The sequence below is a fragment of the Macrobrachium nipponense genome, chromosome 18 (assembly GCF_015104395.2).
Source record: "Macrobrachium nipponense isolate FS-2020 chromosome 18, ASM1510439v2, whole genome shotgun sequence".
NCBI classification, from domain to species: domain Eukaryota; kingdom Metazoa; phylum Arthropoda; class Malacostraca; order Decapoda; family Palaemonidae; genus Macrobrachium; species Macrobrachium nipponense.
Window position 1 is genome coordinate 50,278,199 of NC_087211.1, and position 18,949 is coordinate 50,297,147.

At 43.7% G+C, this 18,949-nt stretch overlaps 1 protein-coding gene across 1 annotated transcript in view; it reads right to left on the reverse strand.

The window, feature by feature from the left end:
• Positions 1-292: 292 nt before the first annotated feature.
• Positions 293-18,949, reverse strand: part of LOC135196578 (uncharacterized) — a 43,421-nt gene continuing 24,764 nt past the window's right edge. Inside the window, exons 4-6 of the mRNA XM_064223419.1 lie at positions 5,112-5,230; positions 563-737; positions 293-449 (exon numbers count right to left, since the gene is read on the reverse strand). Coding sequence (XP_064079489.1) covers positions 293-449; positions 563-737; positions 5,112-5,230 — 451 coding nt within the window. The remainder of the gene's footprint in view (positions 450-562; positions 738-5,111; positions 5,231-18,949) is intronic.

Below are 18,949 nucleotides of genomic sequence, written 5' to 3' on the forward strand. Positions count from 1 at the left end.
AGAAAATGGGAATAGTTCCTGATATCCGCCTCCCAGCGGCGGGAATGGGTACTACCACCTGGCCGCCCACTGCGTGTGCCGCGAATTTTTAAATTCTGTCGGACTTCAGAAAATACAGCTATATATATATCTGTCAGGTAAGTTTCATGAACAAATCTTATTTTACTTGATTCTCCAAAAAGTAGTAATGCATAAAAACACAGATCTGTCCTCTGTATCACTTGAATTTAAACAAATAATATATTACTGCATTAGTATTCATTAAGCAGTGAATAATCTATACTGAATAACCTTACTTCGTCTTGTCATGTAACCATGGTGCGGCAATTGTGGCATGATCCAAAGCAGCCCCAGAAGATCGATCCAGTGTAGTCATTGCCAGTGACCCTGGAACCAATTCAGCTAAGACCACTTCATTTTCTGTTAAGCTGACTGCTCGCATCAGTACTCTGAAAAAGTTAAACATTTAGATAATTTTCAAACTGCAGTTGATGAAAAGCATGGCTCTTCAACAAATTTACAGTGAATGTATAATATGGACCAAAATATGGATGAAACTTACCCAGAGAGAGAGGAGGCATGGTCCAAAGGTATTTCTTCAATGAGCGCTGCTGAAACCGAATCCCACGTGCGAAGGAGGTTCCCCGACACAATTGTAATCTGCGATCCCTTACTGACCAAGAGGTCAATGCCCTCACCATCGCTGTCTTCCATAACATGACGCCAAACAATCTCACCTAATAAAGAATGATGATGACATCATGGCCAATTTTCTAGAGCAGGCAAGCAGCCCCAACAGCTCAGAAGTACAGTAATATAAGGACAGACAAGTTTTTACTGATGAGTGAAGGGGAAACTGCAGAGAAATTCAAGTAGATTACACAATACTCACTAAGAATGTAAAATTTATTACTATTTGGATACTTACCTACTGTTAAGATAGCTCTATATATCTGCACCATCAGGTGTGGAAGGCATTGAAAATAAAGAAGACTGATTGGCTAACCCAGATGACTGTCTAGTTTCCCTGCTTCCTAACTGGAGTGTCTTGAATGCATTATTCTCTTGAGAATTCTTCTTGATAACCTACTAAGTTGAAGGAAGGATGGCCGGGTTGTACTTGACATAGGTATGTATCCAAATAATGAACTGTATCATAAATATTTACATTATTTGGGATGAAACTAACTGATAAAGATAGCTGATTCCCACATTGAGAGAAGGATGGTGGGTTAGCGCAGCTAGATAAAAATATCCTCAGCCAAGCAAACTAAAAGTTCCTTACACAAAACCCAAAACATTCTTACCTCATCTGGGATCCTTCCTGGACAGTACTGGCACCAGAAGGTGGATCCCTCTCTTGAGTTGACAAAGTAAAAGCTGCCTTACAGATAAAGCCGCCTGTGCAAAAGCAGTGTTAATGAGATCCCTGTGCCTGGGTCCAACCACCCACCAAATGAGTCATAAGTAAGAGAATCCTATTGATAAAAAAAAGTACCCTCCAATACAAATGATGTAACTTCAAACCAAACCACACTCCAAGACCAAGTCTGCTCTTTTGCTTGGTTTAGAAAAACTGTACAGTACAGTCTCCGGTTAATGGCAGGGGTTCCATTCCTGGGCCAGTGTCTGTAACTGAAAATCATTGATAACCAAATCCATCATCACAATAACTATGGTAATAGATTACATTTACGATGACATAAGCTCCAATAAACCACTTAACGGCGGCATTAACCACTTATCAACATCAATACACCACTCACCGATGTGAGCTTTTAACAGGCATTTGAACTTATTGACAAGGGATTTAACTATCAACAGGCAGGAAAAAGCCCCACCCACCTGTTGGTCTGCACTCCATTTTACCTTCCAGCCCAGGTACCAGATAAGAGAGGTGGCTAGGTGGGCCATTCATGTAAAGAACTTAAGGTTTGTATGTTAGGAAAAATCTTCTTCTTCCTAGCTTAAACCCATTTTTATATGGGGTTGCCATTGCGAATGAGTAGTCTCCATCAATTTCTGTCCTGTGCCTCGTTCTCATTTATACCTTTCAATTCCATATCTTCCCCTACACAATCACGCCATCTCTTTCTTGGTCTTCCCTTCTTCCTTCTACCCCGCACTTCCATTTCCATCGTATGTCTTCCAACATGGCGTTCCTCCCTTCGTAACAGGTGTCCACACCATCGAAGCCTTCCTTCCTGTATTTTCTTCGATATTTCAGCTACCTTTGTCGATCCTCTTATATACTCATCTCTAATCCTATCTTCCCTTGTTACTCCCGACATCCATCTCAACATTCTCATTTCTGCTACATCCATCTTCTTCTCCTCTGTTTTCCTCATACTTGCTGTTTCTGTTCCATATAACATTGCTGGTCTGACCACCATCCTATGGAACTTTCCTTTCAATTTCAGAGGGACCTTCTTGTCACAGAGGACCCCTGATGCAGACCTCCAGTTATTCCATCCTACCTGAATTCGGTGTCTAACCTCTTGGTCCATGCTTATTCTCATTCCTCTCTCCTCAAGTGCTGCTCTCCACCTCTCCAACCTCCCCTCCAACTCCTCCCTCCCCTCTGAACACAACACAATGTCATCCGCGTATAATATGCACCATGGCACTGCTTCTCTAACATCCCTGGTCATTACATCCATCACGATGTTGAAGATGAACGGGCTAAGTGCTGACCCCTGGTGTAATCCAACTCCTATCTCAAATCCATCCGTCTCTCCAACACTACTCCTCACTCTAGTATACACATTCCTGTACATCGACATACTTTTCCGGCACCATCTTCTCCCTCAAACATCTCCATATTTCTTGCGTTGGCACTCTGTCATAGGCCTTTTCAAGGTCTATGAATACCAGATGCAGGTCTCATTGTTTTTCACTGAATTTCTCCATTAGCTGCCTTATGCAAAATATTCCATCCGTTGTCCCGCTTCCCTTCATAAATCCTAACTGTTCCTTCCCTATTCTAACTTCCTCTCTCAGCCTGCTATCTATTATTCTTTCCAAAATCTTCAACGTGTGAGGCATTAGTTTTATACCTCTATAATTACTGCATTCCTGGACATCATGATATTGATGAGTAAGTTAGGAAAAATACAAATTCTTAAAAATTTTTCTCTCTGTTCCTACAAAAATACAAACCTTTGGTCTTACATAAGATACCCATTGGTGGGAGGGAATCTGGGTATACTCTGAACTGACTGGAGGTCTGCCCAACCTCTGCTTTAGTAAATATACAAGTGCACAAATTGGTGATGAACCATCAGTAGAGGTGACCGCCAACACTTCTTCGATTACCTCTTCTAACAGAGAATTGACTTCCTTTAGGACGACTATGAACTTCACGTGGTGTTAAAGATAAACATGAGAGACTATAGAAGCTGGTGGAAGAGAAAGAATCAGAGAAGGGATGAGTACCTCCAACACCCAGGGTTCTGTCTGAAAGTCTTGCCAAACTTTCCAAATGGCCTACAGACAGCCTCCTACAGGAACCTGGAGGCAGCAAGTGTCAGTTTTCCTTAGGTTAGGTAGACACTGATACCCTTCCTTTCAAAGGCAATAGCAAATAAGAAAGAATATTCTGGGGGGTACACAAATTGGTTCCCAAAACAAATTCATTCAGACTCTTAACCCTTAATGGATGGATTGATCCTCAGAAGTAGTAATAAACAGGTTTGGGGTGGTGGATGGATTGATGCTGAAGATAAACAATATTACGTGCCAATGATTTGGAAAGGATCAGGTGGGGAAGAGGTGCCAATACTTTTATAGCCCATAAATTCACTAATGGCAACTTTTACACTGGCTAAAATCACAAATCTGGGTGTCTCAGGACTTCAGTTCTGCTTCTGACATCAAGGGGGAATATATTGCATCTGTCTCACATGACGTCTTTTTGTAAATTTGCTTGTAAATATGCCAAGGGGTTGCTGTTGGTTTTTGTTCTTGTCTTTTACGATAGTATGTCGGTTGTAAATGTAATTTTGCAAAGAAAAGAGTAAAGAAATATTACAAAAACATGTAAAAATAAAAAAATTACTGAATCTTCATTCTTGGTAAATTTACATAAATATTTTTCAACAAATATGCTTGGAATTTGTTACTGATTTTATTTCTTATCTGTTTTGATATTGTGCAGGCTGTAATTATAATTTTACAATATAAAATAAAATAATTTATTAGAAAAAACATATAAAAGTTGGTAAAACTTACGATTGTCTTGTAAAAGAGGCCCCAACAAGGGGTTGTAAATAAATAGTAATTTTCAATTTCTTGTAAAAGGTAGGGAAAATTTTTTTAGAATTTTTTTCTTTCACCATGTGCATTTGCATATCTTCCTTTTTCCATTGATGTACTTTTTTCATAAATTGGCTGACCTCACAGTTTACCGGCCTGAGGAGCTGTATATCAATGTATTTACCCGTCCAGTAAGGGTTAACAAACTCTAAAATAAGACAAACATCGTGCATCAACTTCAGAATATGCTCTTCCTGAACTAATGGGGGGTTGAGGGGTTGGTGGGACAGAAGGTAGAGCTAAGTGTGTAGACTTAAGTGTAGCTAGAGCATGGGAGGGAGAAGGGTAATTAGAAACAGCTGGCAATGAAGGAGAAAGAGAGGTAAAAGACCTACATCTAGTTTGAATTATATGCTTCCTATATTTAACAAATTTCTTCATAAATTCATCTGACTACTGCCCCTAATCTTCACATCCTACAACTGGCACAAGCTGTGCGACACCCTAACTCTATTGAATCTACTATGTTAACACAACTCATTTTGGCAAAACCTGATGTTTTTTGCCTATTGCCATGTCAGTTGAAGACATCCAGAGTACAATAATCCAAACTAGTGAATGCACAGTGCACCACACAATGCCAGCAAGAGGAATTCAGATGAAAATTAAAACATTTAAGACACCTGGTGGAGAACAGGTGAACCAGACTCTTCCAAGCAATCTTTTTTTTGTGTTGAATGCCAACCCCATCTCCTGATGCAAAGATATAGCTATCTTTAACAGTAGGTATGGCTCATCCCATATAATATCAATTACATCAATTACAACCCGTGAGAGAACTGAACTGACATACATACCATTTTTTGTAGACAAAGCGGCTAAGACATTGTGGGCAGTTGCAACAATGATTCTGCGTGCAGGTACACTAGATTCATCAAATACTGCATGTTCCACCACACCAACATACTGCTGAACCCTGAAATCAAAGTATCATCAATTCTCAAGTACATAAAAGAAAAACTAATGAGCTACATAAACATAATGATACTCTACTTTTCAAGTAGCTAATATACTATTCTCTCTCTCTTTCTCTCTTACACACAGACACAAACATATGCCTCTTGTGGCTTATGTCTAGGCAAATTTATCATGGCGCTATCTGTGGGAGGGACAGGAAGGGCACATGACCCCCAACTTTTTATTCAGGAGGACAACATATCAATTGTCCCCTGCCAACCAAATTTTTCCTCCATGTTTTATACAACAGATACTGGAAATAAGGCTATTAAAATATTATTAAATATATAACACAAACAGCTATAAAATAATAAAATAATAAAAAAAAAATAGATTATGCAATTTTTCATTACGCTCTGGTTGGAAGCTACACTTTCACTAGATTATACTCCATAAGTGATACACTGCTAGACAAGCTTCTCCCAACATATAAAATATTCACCATAATTTTGGTCAGGAACTACATTGCTAACTGATTGTTGGTATTTAATCTATCATTTTGGTCTACTCCTAATGGTCTAGGAGTACCCATACCCACAATTTAATTGCCTCCACGCTGCTCTATCCTCCACCACTACTTCTCTTCTCAACCAGTCAAGTTATTGTTTGCTAAAATGATATTATTAAGATACAATAAAGTTTGTTCATACTTACCTGGCAGATATATATATTTTAAGTACCCACCCACCTCCCCTCAGGAGACAGTGGAGATAGAAATCTGATAGAAAATGGGAATGGTTCCTGATACCCGCCTCCCAGCGGCGGGAATGGGTACTAACCACCCTACTCCCACTACGTGTGTCGTAAGTTTTTAGAAATTCTGTCGGACTTCAGAGAATACAGCTATATATATATCTGCCAGGTAAGTATGAACAAACTTTATTGTATCTTAACAATATCATTTTGTTCATGAAACTTACCTGTCAGATATATATATAGCTGAATCCCACCTTTGGCGGTGGGAGAGACAGAAAAGGATTTTAGGAAACACATAAATGTAGATGATTGACATCTTGGTTCCTTACCTGTTAGCATAGCTGACTTCGTGATTACTGTCACCCAAGCCTGCATCTGCTTCACTAGAGTTACCAACAAGGTAGTGACCTGTGTAGTTGGTGCGCTCTAGATGATCTGTCAACGGGGACGAGACCACAATGTGACTAGACCATGACCATACTTCTGAGGGCAACGAGGCAAAACCACCACCTAAGTTAGCCTAACAAAATACTCCCATATACCAAAGGCTAAAAGAAGGGACGACCGCATTCGGCGGCCGACCCTACAACCATAAACATTACAATTATTAAAACTCACCTACCCTTTTCTATGGGAAAGGATGAGCGCTACCTCCTGCCCCCAAAATAGTGTCTGCGGCGACGTATGGTCCAAGAGAGTAACAGTTTTCATATGTCGTTCTCACCTCCCGTAGGTAGTGCGAGGCGAACACTGAGTTACTCCTCCAAAAAGTGGCACTTAAAATGTCTTTGAGGGCCATATTTTTCTGAAAGGCTATCGACGTCGAAATAGCCCTTACTTCATGCGCGTTAACTTTTAACAGCCTAAAGTCACTGTCTTTGCAAGAAGAGTGCGCCTCCTTTATGGTGTTTCTTAAAAAGAATGCCAGTCCATTCTTGGACATGGGCATATTTGGTCTCTTGACCGAACACCATAAGGAAGGGTTTTCGTTCTTAGCCAGAAAAGACATACCCAAAGAGCAGACCGCATTATGCCCTTTGAAGCCGACGTGTTTACTAATAGCCTGTATCTCGCTAACTCTCATCGCCGTCGCCAGAGCAGTTAGGAATACAGTTTTCTTCGTCAAATCTCGCAAAGATGTAGAGTAAAGAGGTTCAAAGCGACTTGATATTAAAAACTTGAGGACCACATCCAGGTTCCACGAAGGTAACTTTGGTAGCGGCACCTTGGTGGTCTCGAAAGATCTCAATAGATCATGGAGATCCTTGTTATTAGCAAGGTCAAGACCTCTATGGCGAAAAACCACAGATAAGACACTTCTGTAGCCTTTAATGGTTGACACTGCAAGCTTCAGATCTCGTCTAAGATAAAGTAGGAAGTCGGCGATCTGGCTCACAGAGGTCGTGGTAGAGGAAACTCCTTTCTTTCTACACCAGCTTCTAAAAGCTGCCCACTTCGATTGGTAAACCGCGATTGATGAAGGTCTCCTCGCGGTGGCGATAGCTTTAGCCACAGGTTTCGAAAAACCTCTCGCTCTGGCCAACTTCTGGATAGTCTGAACGCAGTCAGACTCAGAGCGGAGAGGTTTTGTGGTACCTCTCGAAGTGGGGCTGTTTGAGTAGATCTCTCCTTAACCTCTTCATTACCGAAAGTTTGTTTGGAGGTAGGTGGGTACCACCATTCAAGTCTACTACACCGCACCGGGTGCATAAAGGTGGTATGCGTAGTACCACCAAAACTCCTCTTTTCAGATAGGGACTTCCAATCATTCTGTAATTTCGGTTTGAAGAGTTTGGAGCAAAATAAACAGTATGACACGATGCCAGACGTATGATGAACCCAAAAAAATATTATTATTGCTTATAGTAGTGTGTAGGTGACAGATGAACTGCGTCTCAACAAAAAATCACAAAACCAGACAAGCGTAAACATGTAATAACTTCTACCCAAGTAAAAAACCAGTTGTATCATCATTTACTGTATTTATTTATTATTCACATTACATTTTACAAAATAAAAGATATGAACACCAGATAAATGAAGGTAGAAATAAAGCCTTATAGTAACTTTATATATATAAAAAAACCAAACCAGAGAAAAAGCGATTTTTTCTGAGGACAAGAAACTTGAAAAATTAGTTTAGATACCCCTGATGCCCCTAAAGTTGTTTTCTGTGATGAAACTAATCTTAGAAAAACGTAGAAAATACATTGACCAATTTTTGAAAGATATACTATAAAACAAATTTGCGATTTCCATATTTATTGGCGGGGCTTTCGCTTTAGTTTTTGCTCTTTTTTTTGTTATTACGTGCTTATTTACGGTTCTATTTTGATAATACTTTATGTGCATGTTCCAGGTGCGATATACCAACATTCTGTAAGACCGAATTTCTATTCAAGACCGTAGTTTTTCTCACCGACCACCAGTGTCCCATTGTACAAGGGACACTGAGTTTCACATTTTTTTTCATAAAATCATATTTTCCCTGTAGGATGATAAAACTAACAGAGAATATGCGTTTTATTATAGTGCTAATAATACCTGATAATTTCATTAGCCTGTCTTGATTAGTGTATTTTGGCAAATATTTTTTACGATCGGCACCCCTCCAAACTTGAGTCACTACCGAGAGATTCAGTTCGGCAGCAACGCAATGTTTACATTCTGCTCACCCACCCGGTAAAGAAGGGGTTAACGGAAGAGATCTCGAAAAATCCACCAGGTATGACATCTCCTCTGTTTACCAGTTCGCTGCGGGCCAAAAGGGGGCGATTAACGTCAACCTCGTCCCCTCCGAAGCTGCGAACTTTCTCATCACTTCCCCCAGAATCTTGAAGGGGGCGGAAATGCGTGTAGAGATCTAGGCCCGTCCAATCCATAAAAGGGCGTCTACTGCTACTGCCCCCGGATCGAGAACCGGGGTAGCAGTAAAGAGGAAGTCTCGCCGTTCTTGATGTTGCAAAAATGTCCACCAAAGGACATCCCCAAAGACCCCACAGCTCCTGGCATACGTCCTGATTGAGGGTCCACTCTGTCGGCAGCAACTGTCCTTGTCGACTGAGGAGATCCGCACGGACGTTCTCGACTCCGGCAATGAACCTTGTCAAGATCGTGATCTCTCTCGCCTTCGCCCAAAGCAGAATCTCTTTCGCTAGAGTGAACAGGGAGCGAGTGTGTGTTCCTCCTTGTTTCTTCAAGTATGCAGGGCTGTGTGTCCGAGTTGACTTGGACTACTCGACGGGAGACTTTGTCCTGAAAGAACTGGAGCGCTAACTGAACAGATGCCAGCTCTTTGAAGTTGATATGCCAGGCTACCTGTTCCCCTCTCCAGGTGCCTGACACTTCCTCCCCCCCTAGTGTTGCTCCCCACCCCGTGGATGACGCGTCGGAGAACAACACTAGGTCGGGGTTCTGAAGCTTGAGGGATATGCCCTCTGAGAGCTTCCACGGAGCGAGCCACCATCTTAGATGGCTCTTTACCTCTTCTGAGATGGTTAACATCATGTCGAATTTGTCCTTGTCTGTCCAGCTGTCCGACAGGAAGAACTGAAGAGGTCGGAGGTGTAGCCTCCCCAGGGAAACAAACTTCTCCAGCGAGGAAATGGTCCCCAGCAGACTCATCCATTCCCTCACCCAGCATGAATCCTTCCCTAGAAAGGCTGACACTTTTTCTATGCCTTGTTGCTGACGTTCCTGGGACGGAAAAGCCCGAAAAGCCACTGAATCCATCTGAATCCCCAGATACACGATGGACTGTGTTGGGGTCAGATGTGACTTTTCGAAGTTCACCAGAAGTCCCAGGGACGCAGCTAAAGACAGAGTCGTTTGCAGGTCCTTCAGGCACCGGGTCTGCAAAGAGGCTCGTATGAGCCAGTCGTCCAGATAGAGCGAGATCCTGATGTTGGAAAGATGGAGCCACCTCGCCACATTCTTCATTAAGATGGTGAAGACAAATGGGGCCGTACTCAGTCTGAAACAAAGAGCCCTGAACTGAAAGACCTTCCCTTTCAGGACGAACCGAAGGTACTTCATAGATTGGGGATGTATCGGGACGTGAAAGTAGGCATCCTGAAGGTCGAGTGATACCATCCAATCTCCAGGTCTTAAGGCCCCCAGAACTGACTGAGGTGTCTCCATCTTGAACCTCTGCTTCTCTATAAAGAGGTTTAGACGACTTACGTCCAAGACCGGCCGCCACCCTCCCGATTGTTTCAGTACAAGAAATGATATTGTTAAGATACAATAAAGTTTTGTACATACTTACCTGGCAGATATATACTTAGCTATAGACTCGGTCGTCCCGACAGAATTTCAAAACTCGCGGCACACGCGACAGGTAGGTCAGGTGATCCACCATTCCCGCCGCTGGGTGGCGGGGTCTGGAACTATTCCCGTTTTCTAAGCCATAATTTCTCTTCCACCTGTCTCCTGAGGGGAGGATGGGTGGGCCATTAATCGTATATATCTGCCAGGTAAGTATGTACAAAACTTTATTGTATCTTAACAATATCATTTTTGTACAAGTAACTTACCCAGCAGATATATACTTAGCTGATTGGCACCCTTGGTGGCGGGCAAGAGACAGCTAAAAACAAAATAATACTTAAACTAAATACGTACATTAAAAAACAGGGAAAAAACAACCTATGTTCTTGGATAACATAATCCATAGTTCCTACCTGATTGGGCTGAAGACTTCATGACTACTGTCGATGAGTCTGCCTGCCTCAAGAGTTTCAATGAGGAATGAACCTATGGTTGAATAACTCTTTGGATCGTGTCAATGGGGGCTAGCCCGCTTACGCGACAGAGCCTATACTGGATCGTACCAATGGGGGCTGACCCACTTACATGGTAGAGCCTCGACCTTTTGTCATATCAATGGAGACTCGCCCTCTTACATGACAGAGTTAAGGTTATTAAAAAATCACAAAGAGCACTGAAGCCAATCCCGATCACCTGACCATGTTAGTATTGTTATAATCTATGAATAGTAAGAGGGTTCCCTATTCCCTCTGACAATTAACCAATAAAAACAACCACCAATAAAAAGTAATTTAAGCACTAAACTAAATTAGGAAGGATTAGCCTCAGCCCCTTCTCCCAGCACTGAATTTGCCGATACGCTCCCAGAGCAAAGCACTTTTCGTACGAAATTTTAACGTCTCTTAGGTAATTCGAGGCGAACACAGAATTACATCTCCAAAACGTCGACTCTATAAGAGCCTGAAGAGACCATGTTTTGTGAAATGCCATAGACGTAGCTATGGCTCTCACTTCATGAGCTCTCACTCTGAGAACCTTGAGATGCTCTTCATCGCACTTAAGGTGAGCTTCCCTTATTACATCTTTTATGAAGTATGTAAGGGCGTTCTTAGAAATCGATCTTTTCGGATCTCTTACAGAGCACCAAAGACTTTCTTCTGTACCTTTCAGCAACTTCTTCTTCTCCCAGGTAGAACTTGAGTGCCCTGACTGGACACAAAGTCCTTTCTAGTTCTCTCCCTGTTAATGAAGATATTCCTTTTATCTCAAAGCTTCTTGGCCAAGGCTTTGAGGGATTTTCATTTTTCGCTAGAAAAAATGGTTTAAAGGAGCAAATCGCTGAATCCTTCTTAAACCCCACTTTACCTTCCAAAGCTTGCAACTCGCTAATTCTCTTGGCTGTTGCTAACGCAAAAAGGAATAATGACTTTCTCGTTAAGTCTCTAAACGAAGCTGCGTGAGACGGTACAAATTTTTCCGACATTAGGAACTTGAGGACCACATCCAAGTTCCAGCTAGGTTCTGATTACATGTTCTTTCGTGGTCTCAAAAGACCTTATAAGGTCATGAAGATCTTTATTATTCGTCAGATCTATTCCTCTATGTCGAAAAACTGAGGCCAGCATACTTCTGTAACCCTTCACTGTTGAAATTGCCAGGTTACAGTCTTTTCTCAAATATAGGAGAAACTCTGCGATTTCAGTTACAGAGGTACCGGAAGAGGATATTTTCTTTCCCTTACACCATCTTCTAAACAACTCCCACTTCGACTGATATACTTTAGAGGTGGAGACTCTTCTGGCTCTTGCAATAGCCTTGCCACTTCTCGTGAAAAGCCCCTTGCTCTGACAAGTCCTTCGACAGTCTGAAGGCGGTCAGACTTAGAGCGGGGAGGTTTTTGTGAAACCTGTCGAAGTGGGGTTGTTTGAGAAGATCGTTCCTTAGTGGAAGCGATCTTGGAAAATCTACTAACCACTCCAGCACCTCTGTGAACCAATCGAGAGCTGGCCAGAAGGGAGCGATGAGGGTCATTCTTGTTCCTTCCGAGCAAGCGAACTTCCTCAATACTTCCCCTACTATCTTGAAAGGAGGGAAGGCGTATGCGTCCAAGCCCGTCCAATCTAGCAGAAAGCTGTCTACTGCTACTGCTTGTGGATCCGAGATCGGGGAGCAATAGGTCTCTAATCTGTGATTCTTGTTGGTCGCGAACAGGTCTATATTGGGCCTTCCCCACAGATGCCAAAGTTGTTGGCAAATCTGAGGATTGAGAGTCCATTCCGTGGGTAGGACTTGTTCTTTTCTGCTTAACAGATCTGCCCGGACATTTTTCTCTCCCTGCACAAACCTTGTGAGGAGAGAGATCTTCCTTTCCTGAGCCCAAATCAGCAGATCCTTTGCTGATTCGTACAGGGAAAAGGAATGCGTCCCCCCTTGTTTCTTTATATAAGCGAGGGCTGTTGTGTTGTCCGAGTGAATCTGAACCCCCAGACCTGAGACCTGTTCCTCGAAATGAACTAAAGCTAGATGAATGGCTGTTAGTTCTTTCTTGTTTATGTGCCAGGACTTGTTCTCCTGCCCAAGTGCCTGACACTTCTTCCGAACCTAGGGTCGCTCCCCACCCTGAATCTGAGGCGTCTGCAAACAACGCTAGGCGAGGGTTCTGTAAGCGAAGGGAGATTCCCTTGCTTAGTTTCTGTGGATCTACCACCAACGGATATTCTCCTTGATCCCTTTCGAGATTGGAAATGTATCTCCTAGATTGTTGGACTTCCAATCCCACTTCTCCTTCAGATAAAATTGAAGGGGTGGTCGTAGGTGTAGTCTTCCTAAGGAAACGAACTGTTCCATCGAGGAGAGGGTCCCCAGTAAGCTCATCCATTCCCTCGCAGAACAATGTTTCTTTCCTTAAGAAGACTGCCACCTTTTCTAAGCAGCGTTCTCTCCTTTCCTGCGAAGGATACGCTAGAAAATCCCGAGAATCCATCTGAATCCCCAGATAGACAATACTCTGCTGGGGAGTCAGCAGGTGGATTTCTCGCGATTTACTAAAAGTCCTAGGGACTTTGTCAAATTTAGAGTAACTAATAGGTCCTCCAGACATTTTTTTTCTCCGATTGGGCTCTTATTAGCCAATCGTCCAGATATAACGAGATCCTGATCCCTTCCAGATGTAGCCAATAAGCTACATTCTTCATGATGTCCGTGAAGACTTGAGGGACAGTCGAAAGTCCGAAGCACATCGCTCGGAACTGGAACACTTTCCCTTGGAACATGAACCTCAGATACTTCCTTGCTGCCGGATGAATTGGCACATGGAAATACGCATCCTGAAGGTCCAGGGACACCATCCAGTCCCCTGGACGAAGAGCAGATAGAACAGAGGAAGACGTCTCCATTGAAAATTTCTTCTTCAATACAAAGAAAATTCAGGGCACTGACGTCTAGAACCGGTCTCCATCCCCCCGATGCTTTCGGTACCAGGAATAGCCGATTGTAGAATCCTGGAGATGGAGATCTTGAACCAGTTCTACCGCTTCCTTGGAAATCATCTGTTCCACTGCTTGCAAAATAGCAAGCTTTCGGACCGGATCCGAGTATCTTGCAGTCAACTCCCTTGGAGTTGTCGTCAATGGGAGGATTTTCCCTGAAGGGGATCAAGTATCCTTTTTTTCAGTAGAGAGGGACCAAGAGTCCGCTCCCTTCTGCGCCCAGACTTTGGCAAAGTGGAGTAGTCTGGCGCCTACTTTCGTCTGGAGGACTCCCTGCTCATCTAGACTTCCCGAAGGACCTTCTAGATGGTCTACTCCTTCTATCTGGTCTGCGACCTCTAAGACTCTAGAAGAGGAGGACGCTCGAAAGGGCTGTACAAAAGAGGGTCTCTCTTTTTTCTCTATAGGCACTGCCGGCCTAAAACTTCTTGGCTGAGTGCGTGAGGAGATCCTGAGTTGCCTTCTCCGTAAGAGATTAGAAACCTCTCTAACAGTCTCCTGTGGAAATAGGTGCGGGGATAACGGTGCAAAAAAGAAGAGATGTCCTTTGCAAAGGTGATACTGCTCTTGCTAGAAAAGAGCTAAAGACCGATCTCTTCTTTAAGACTCCCGTTCCAAAAAGAGAGGCAACTTCTACGGAACCGTCCATGACCGCTCTGTCCAGGCAAGCCAGGACGCTCGAAAGTTCCTCCATGGAAACAAAGTCAGTGTCCTGAGCTCTCTTAGCTAACGCCCCTCCCAAAGCCCAGTCCATAAAATTGAAGACTTCTAGGGTTTTAAAGAGGCCCTTTAGAAGGTGGTCTAGCTCACACATCCCCCAAGTTGCCTTAGCAGACAGCAAAGACTTCCTCCTAGAAGAGTCCACTAGGACGCAAATCCGCATCTGCGTAAGAGGAAGGCCTAACCCATAGGTTTCTTTGGTCTCGTACCACCTTCCTGGTTTGCCTGTTAACTTGGAAGGAGGGCAGGAAAAAACTGTCTTTGCCCGCTTCCCTTCTGGAAGTCAACCACCCTGAAAAAGTCTTTAATGCCTTTTTCATACAAAGAGCGGGGCGCATCTTGACGAAGGAAGACGACTTGAGAGCTTTTGTGCTAGACATCAACGATCCTGGTGAAGGAGGGTCAGCAAGGATGAAGGGAGTCTCCGAACTCCTTTAGCAGCAAAAGAGAAAGTCTCTTGTAGTCAGAAACTGCTACATCTACTGGCTCGTCGTCTTCCGATACCTGCGGTCCAACTGATCCACAGAAGGAGGACCGTTTGGGAGTGATCTGGCTCTTTCCCGGGAGAAGAACTCCTTTCCCGAGAAGGGGGGAGCGCTGAAACATTAGCACTTCTATACGGAAGAGTGAGGCTCCTGCCTGTCAGAAACACTCTTGCGCCTACTAGACTCTTGTTGTTGTCTAGGTTCGCCAGGTTCGTGGCGCTTGCTAGGCTCCTGGCGCCCTGATTGCAGGGGGGCGCTTGAAAAGATCCCCGCGTCCTGATTCATGACGCTTAACAGGCTCTTGGCGCCCTAACTCTTGAGCCTAACGTACTCCTGGCGGTCCTGCCTCCTGGCGTCTTAACTCCTGGCGCCCTGACTCCTGGCGCCCTGACTCCTGGCGCCCTGACTCATGGCGTCCTGACTCATGGCGTCCTGGCTCATGGCGTCCTGATTCCTGCCTTCTAGCAGAATCCTGACGTCCTGAATCCTGTGGTCTGAGAGGCTCTTGACGCCCTTCTTGCGTCTTGCTGCCTCTTTGCGCCTGTCTGGCTCCTGGTCCTGCAGACCCAAAGGATCCTGATACTTAAATCAGTTTTTCCGGTTCCTTAAACCTAAACCGATCGAGACTTCTGCTCGATTCGCGGCGTCTCAGAAGGCGCTTCGGGGAAGACAGCCTATAGGGCGAAAGAACTCTTCTCTCAGGAGAACAACTCCTATCAGCGAGTCTCTCGACGAAGGCGAAATTAAACGCCCGGATATTGTGAGGGTTCTCTCCTATACGAAGAGGGGCGCTTAGCGGAACTCTTAACAGGGACGAAACATCTTTCCTCCTGTCGAGTCCTTAGCAAAGGAGCCTACTAGAGAAGCTAACCTGCTCTTGCAGATTAAACAAAAACTCTTCGTAGGATCCTGAAGAGAAGGTTCCTCTTGTTTAGTCTTCTTAGGTCCCGAAGGCCAATCCTCGGGAAAACGCTCTGGGCTGGAATCAGCCGCGTCTCCTTTAGGCGCCTTCCAGGCTCTCTTCAAAGGGCGCGAAAGAGAGGCCGAACTCCATCCTCGTTTAGGAGAGGAAGAGTCTGAGGCCGAAAAAAACACACTCCCTTAGGACGCCTTTTCTGCGGCAATCCGAGGCAGCCTGGACTTTACAACAGGATCTGCCGAAGGGACGCCTGACCGTTGGGGATGTTCTGCATCCTCCCTGCGGCTTTCGACATTCCTCCTCCCCCTGGTCCTGGGAGTTTGGAAGCGGTCTAGGCCTAGGAGCAATGACCGGAACCGGTCAGACGCCCCCTCCACTGCACTGGGGGACACTGCAGAAGCACTATCACCACTCTTACCTTGGTTTAGAGCTCGTAGCTGAGCTTGAAGTTTCTTAATTGAAGCTTTAACATTTTCCCTCTCTGACGAAGAATCTTTGGATTCAGAACAGGGAGAAGCAGCTGAGGCTAAGGGAAAATCGTTAGTAGGAGAGTTAACTTCTTGTTCTAAAGAGCAAGATCTACTAGATGACCTAGCTGAAGCCTTTCTCACTCTATCTCTCTCAAGCTTCCTAACATATGATGATAAGTCTTTCCATTCAAGCTCCGTAAGGTTCTCGCATTCAACACAGGTGTTATTAAAAGAAGAACATTCATTCTCCCTGCATTTAGCGCAAATACTATGAGGATCTAATGCCGATTTAGGCAGCCTAACCTTACAACCTTCCCTACTGCAAACTCTAAACATAGGTGAAGCCTTCAGCGTCAGACATCGTGAAAGAGTAGTCAAAACCAAAGTCGCAAAAAACAGTCCACAATAAGCGTATGCCAAGCCAGAGAAAAAATAGAATACGTCACCAAAAAACCAATCCAAATTCTCGGCAAACGAGTAGAAATCCAAGATGGAGGAACGAACAATAGGTGTTGTCCGTTCAACCGACAGAGAAATGGAATTTTTATTCTAAAAATGATATTGTTAAGATACAATAAAGTTTTGTACATACTTACCTGGCAGAATATACTTAGCTATAGACTCGGTCGTCCCGACAGAATTTCAAAACTCGCGGCACACGCGACAGGTAGGTCAGGTGATCCACCATTCCCGCCGCTGGGTGGCGGGGTCTGGAACTATTCCCGTTTTCTAAGCCATAATTTCTCTTCCACCTGTCTCCTGAGGGGAGGATGGGTGGGCCATTAATCGTATATATCTGCCAGGTAAGTATGTACAAAACTTTATTGTATCTTAACAATATCATTTTTGTACAAGTAACTTACCCAGCAGATATATACTTAGCTGATTGGCACCCTTGGTGGCGGGCAAGAGACAGCTAAAAACAAAATAATACTAAACTAAATACATTAAAAAACAGGGAAAAAACAACCAACTATGTTCTTGGATAACATAATCCATAGTTCCTACTGATTGGGCTGAAGACTTCATGACTACTGTCGATGAGTCTGCTTGCCTCAAGAGTTTCAACGAGGAATGAACCTATGGTTGAATAACTCTTTGGATCGTGTCAATGGGGGCTAGCCCGCTTACGCGACAGAGCCTATACTGGATCGTACCAATGGGGGCTGACCCACTTACATGGTAGAGCCTTGACCTTTTGTCATATCAATGGAGACTCGCCCTCTTACATGACAGAGTTAAGGTTATAAAACAAATCACAAAGAGCACTGAAGCAATCCCGATCACCTGACCATGTTAGTATTGTTACAATCTATGAATTGTAAGAGGGTCCCTATTCCTCGACAATTAACCAATAAAAACAACCACAATAAACAGTAATTTAAGCCTTAAACTAAATAGGAAGGATTAGCCTCAGCCCCTTCTCACAGCACTGAATTCGCCGAAACATACGCTCCCAGAGCAAAGCACTTTTCATACGAAATTTTAACGTCTCTTAGGTAATTCGAGGCGAACACAGAATTACATCTCCAAAATGTCGACTCTATAAGAGTCTGAAGCGACCATGTTTTGTGAAATGCCATAGACGTCGCTATGGCTCTCACTTCATGAGCTCTCACTCTGAGAACCTTGAGATGCTCTTCTTCGCCATTTAAGGTGAGCTCCCTTATTACATCTTTTATGAAGAATGTAAGGGCGTTCTTAGAAATAGCTCTTTTCGGATCTCTTACAGAGCACCAAAGACTTTCTTCTGTACCTTTCAGCAACTTCTTCTTCTCCAGTAGAACTTGAGTGCCCTGACTGGACACAAAGTCCTTTCTAGTTCTCTCCCTGTTAATGAAGATATTCCTTTTATCTCAAAGCTTCTTGGCCAAGGCTTTGAGGGATTTTCATTTTTCGCTAGAAAAAATGGTTTAAAGGAGCAAATCGCTGAATCCTTCTTAAACCCCACTTTACCTTCCAAAGCTTGCAACTCGCTAACTCTCTTGGCTGTTGCTAACGCAAAAAGGAAATAAAGACTTTCTTGTTAAGTCTCTAAACGAAGCTGCGTGAGACGGTACAAAATTTTTCCGACATTAGGAACTTGAGGACCCACATCCAAGTTCCAGCTAGGCTTCTTGATTACATGTTCTTTCGTGGTCTCAAAAGACTTATAAGGTCATGAAGATCTTTATTATTTGTCAGATCTATTCCCTCTATGTCGAAAAACTGAGGCCAGCATACTTCTGTAACCCTTCACTGTTGAAACTGCCAGGTTACAGTCTTTTCTCAAATATAGGAGAAAATCTGCGATTTCAGTTACAGAGGTACTGGAGGAGGATATTTTCTTTTCCTTACACCATCTTCTAAACAACTCCCACTTCGACTGATATACTTTAGAAGTGGAGACTCTTCTGGCTCTTGCAATAGCCTTCGCCACTTCGTGAAAAGCCCCTTGCTCTGACAAGTCCTTCGACAGTCTGAAGGCGGTCAGACTTAGAGCGGGGAGGTTTTTGTGAAAACCTGTCGAAGTGGGGTTGTTTGAGAAGATCGTTCCTTAGTGGAAGCGATCTTGGAAAATCCACTAACCACTCCAGCACCTCTGTGAACCAATCGAGAGCCGGCCAGAAGGGAGCGATGAGGGTCATTCTT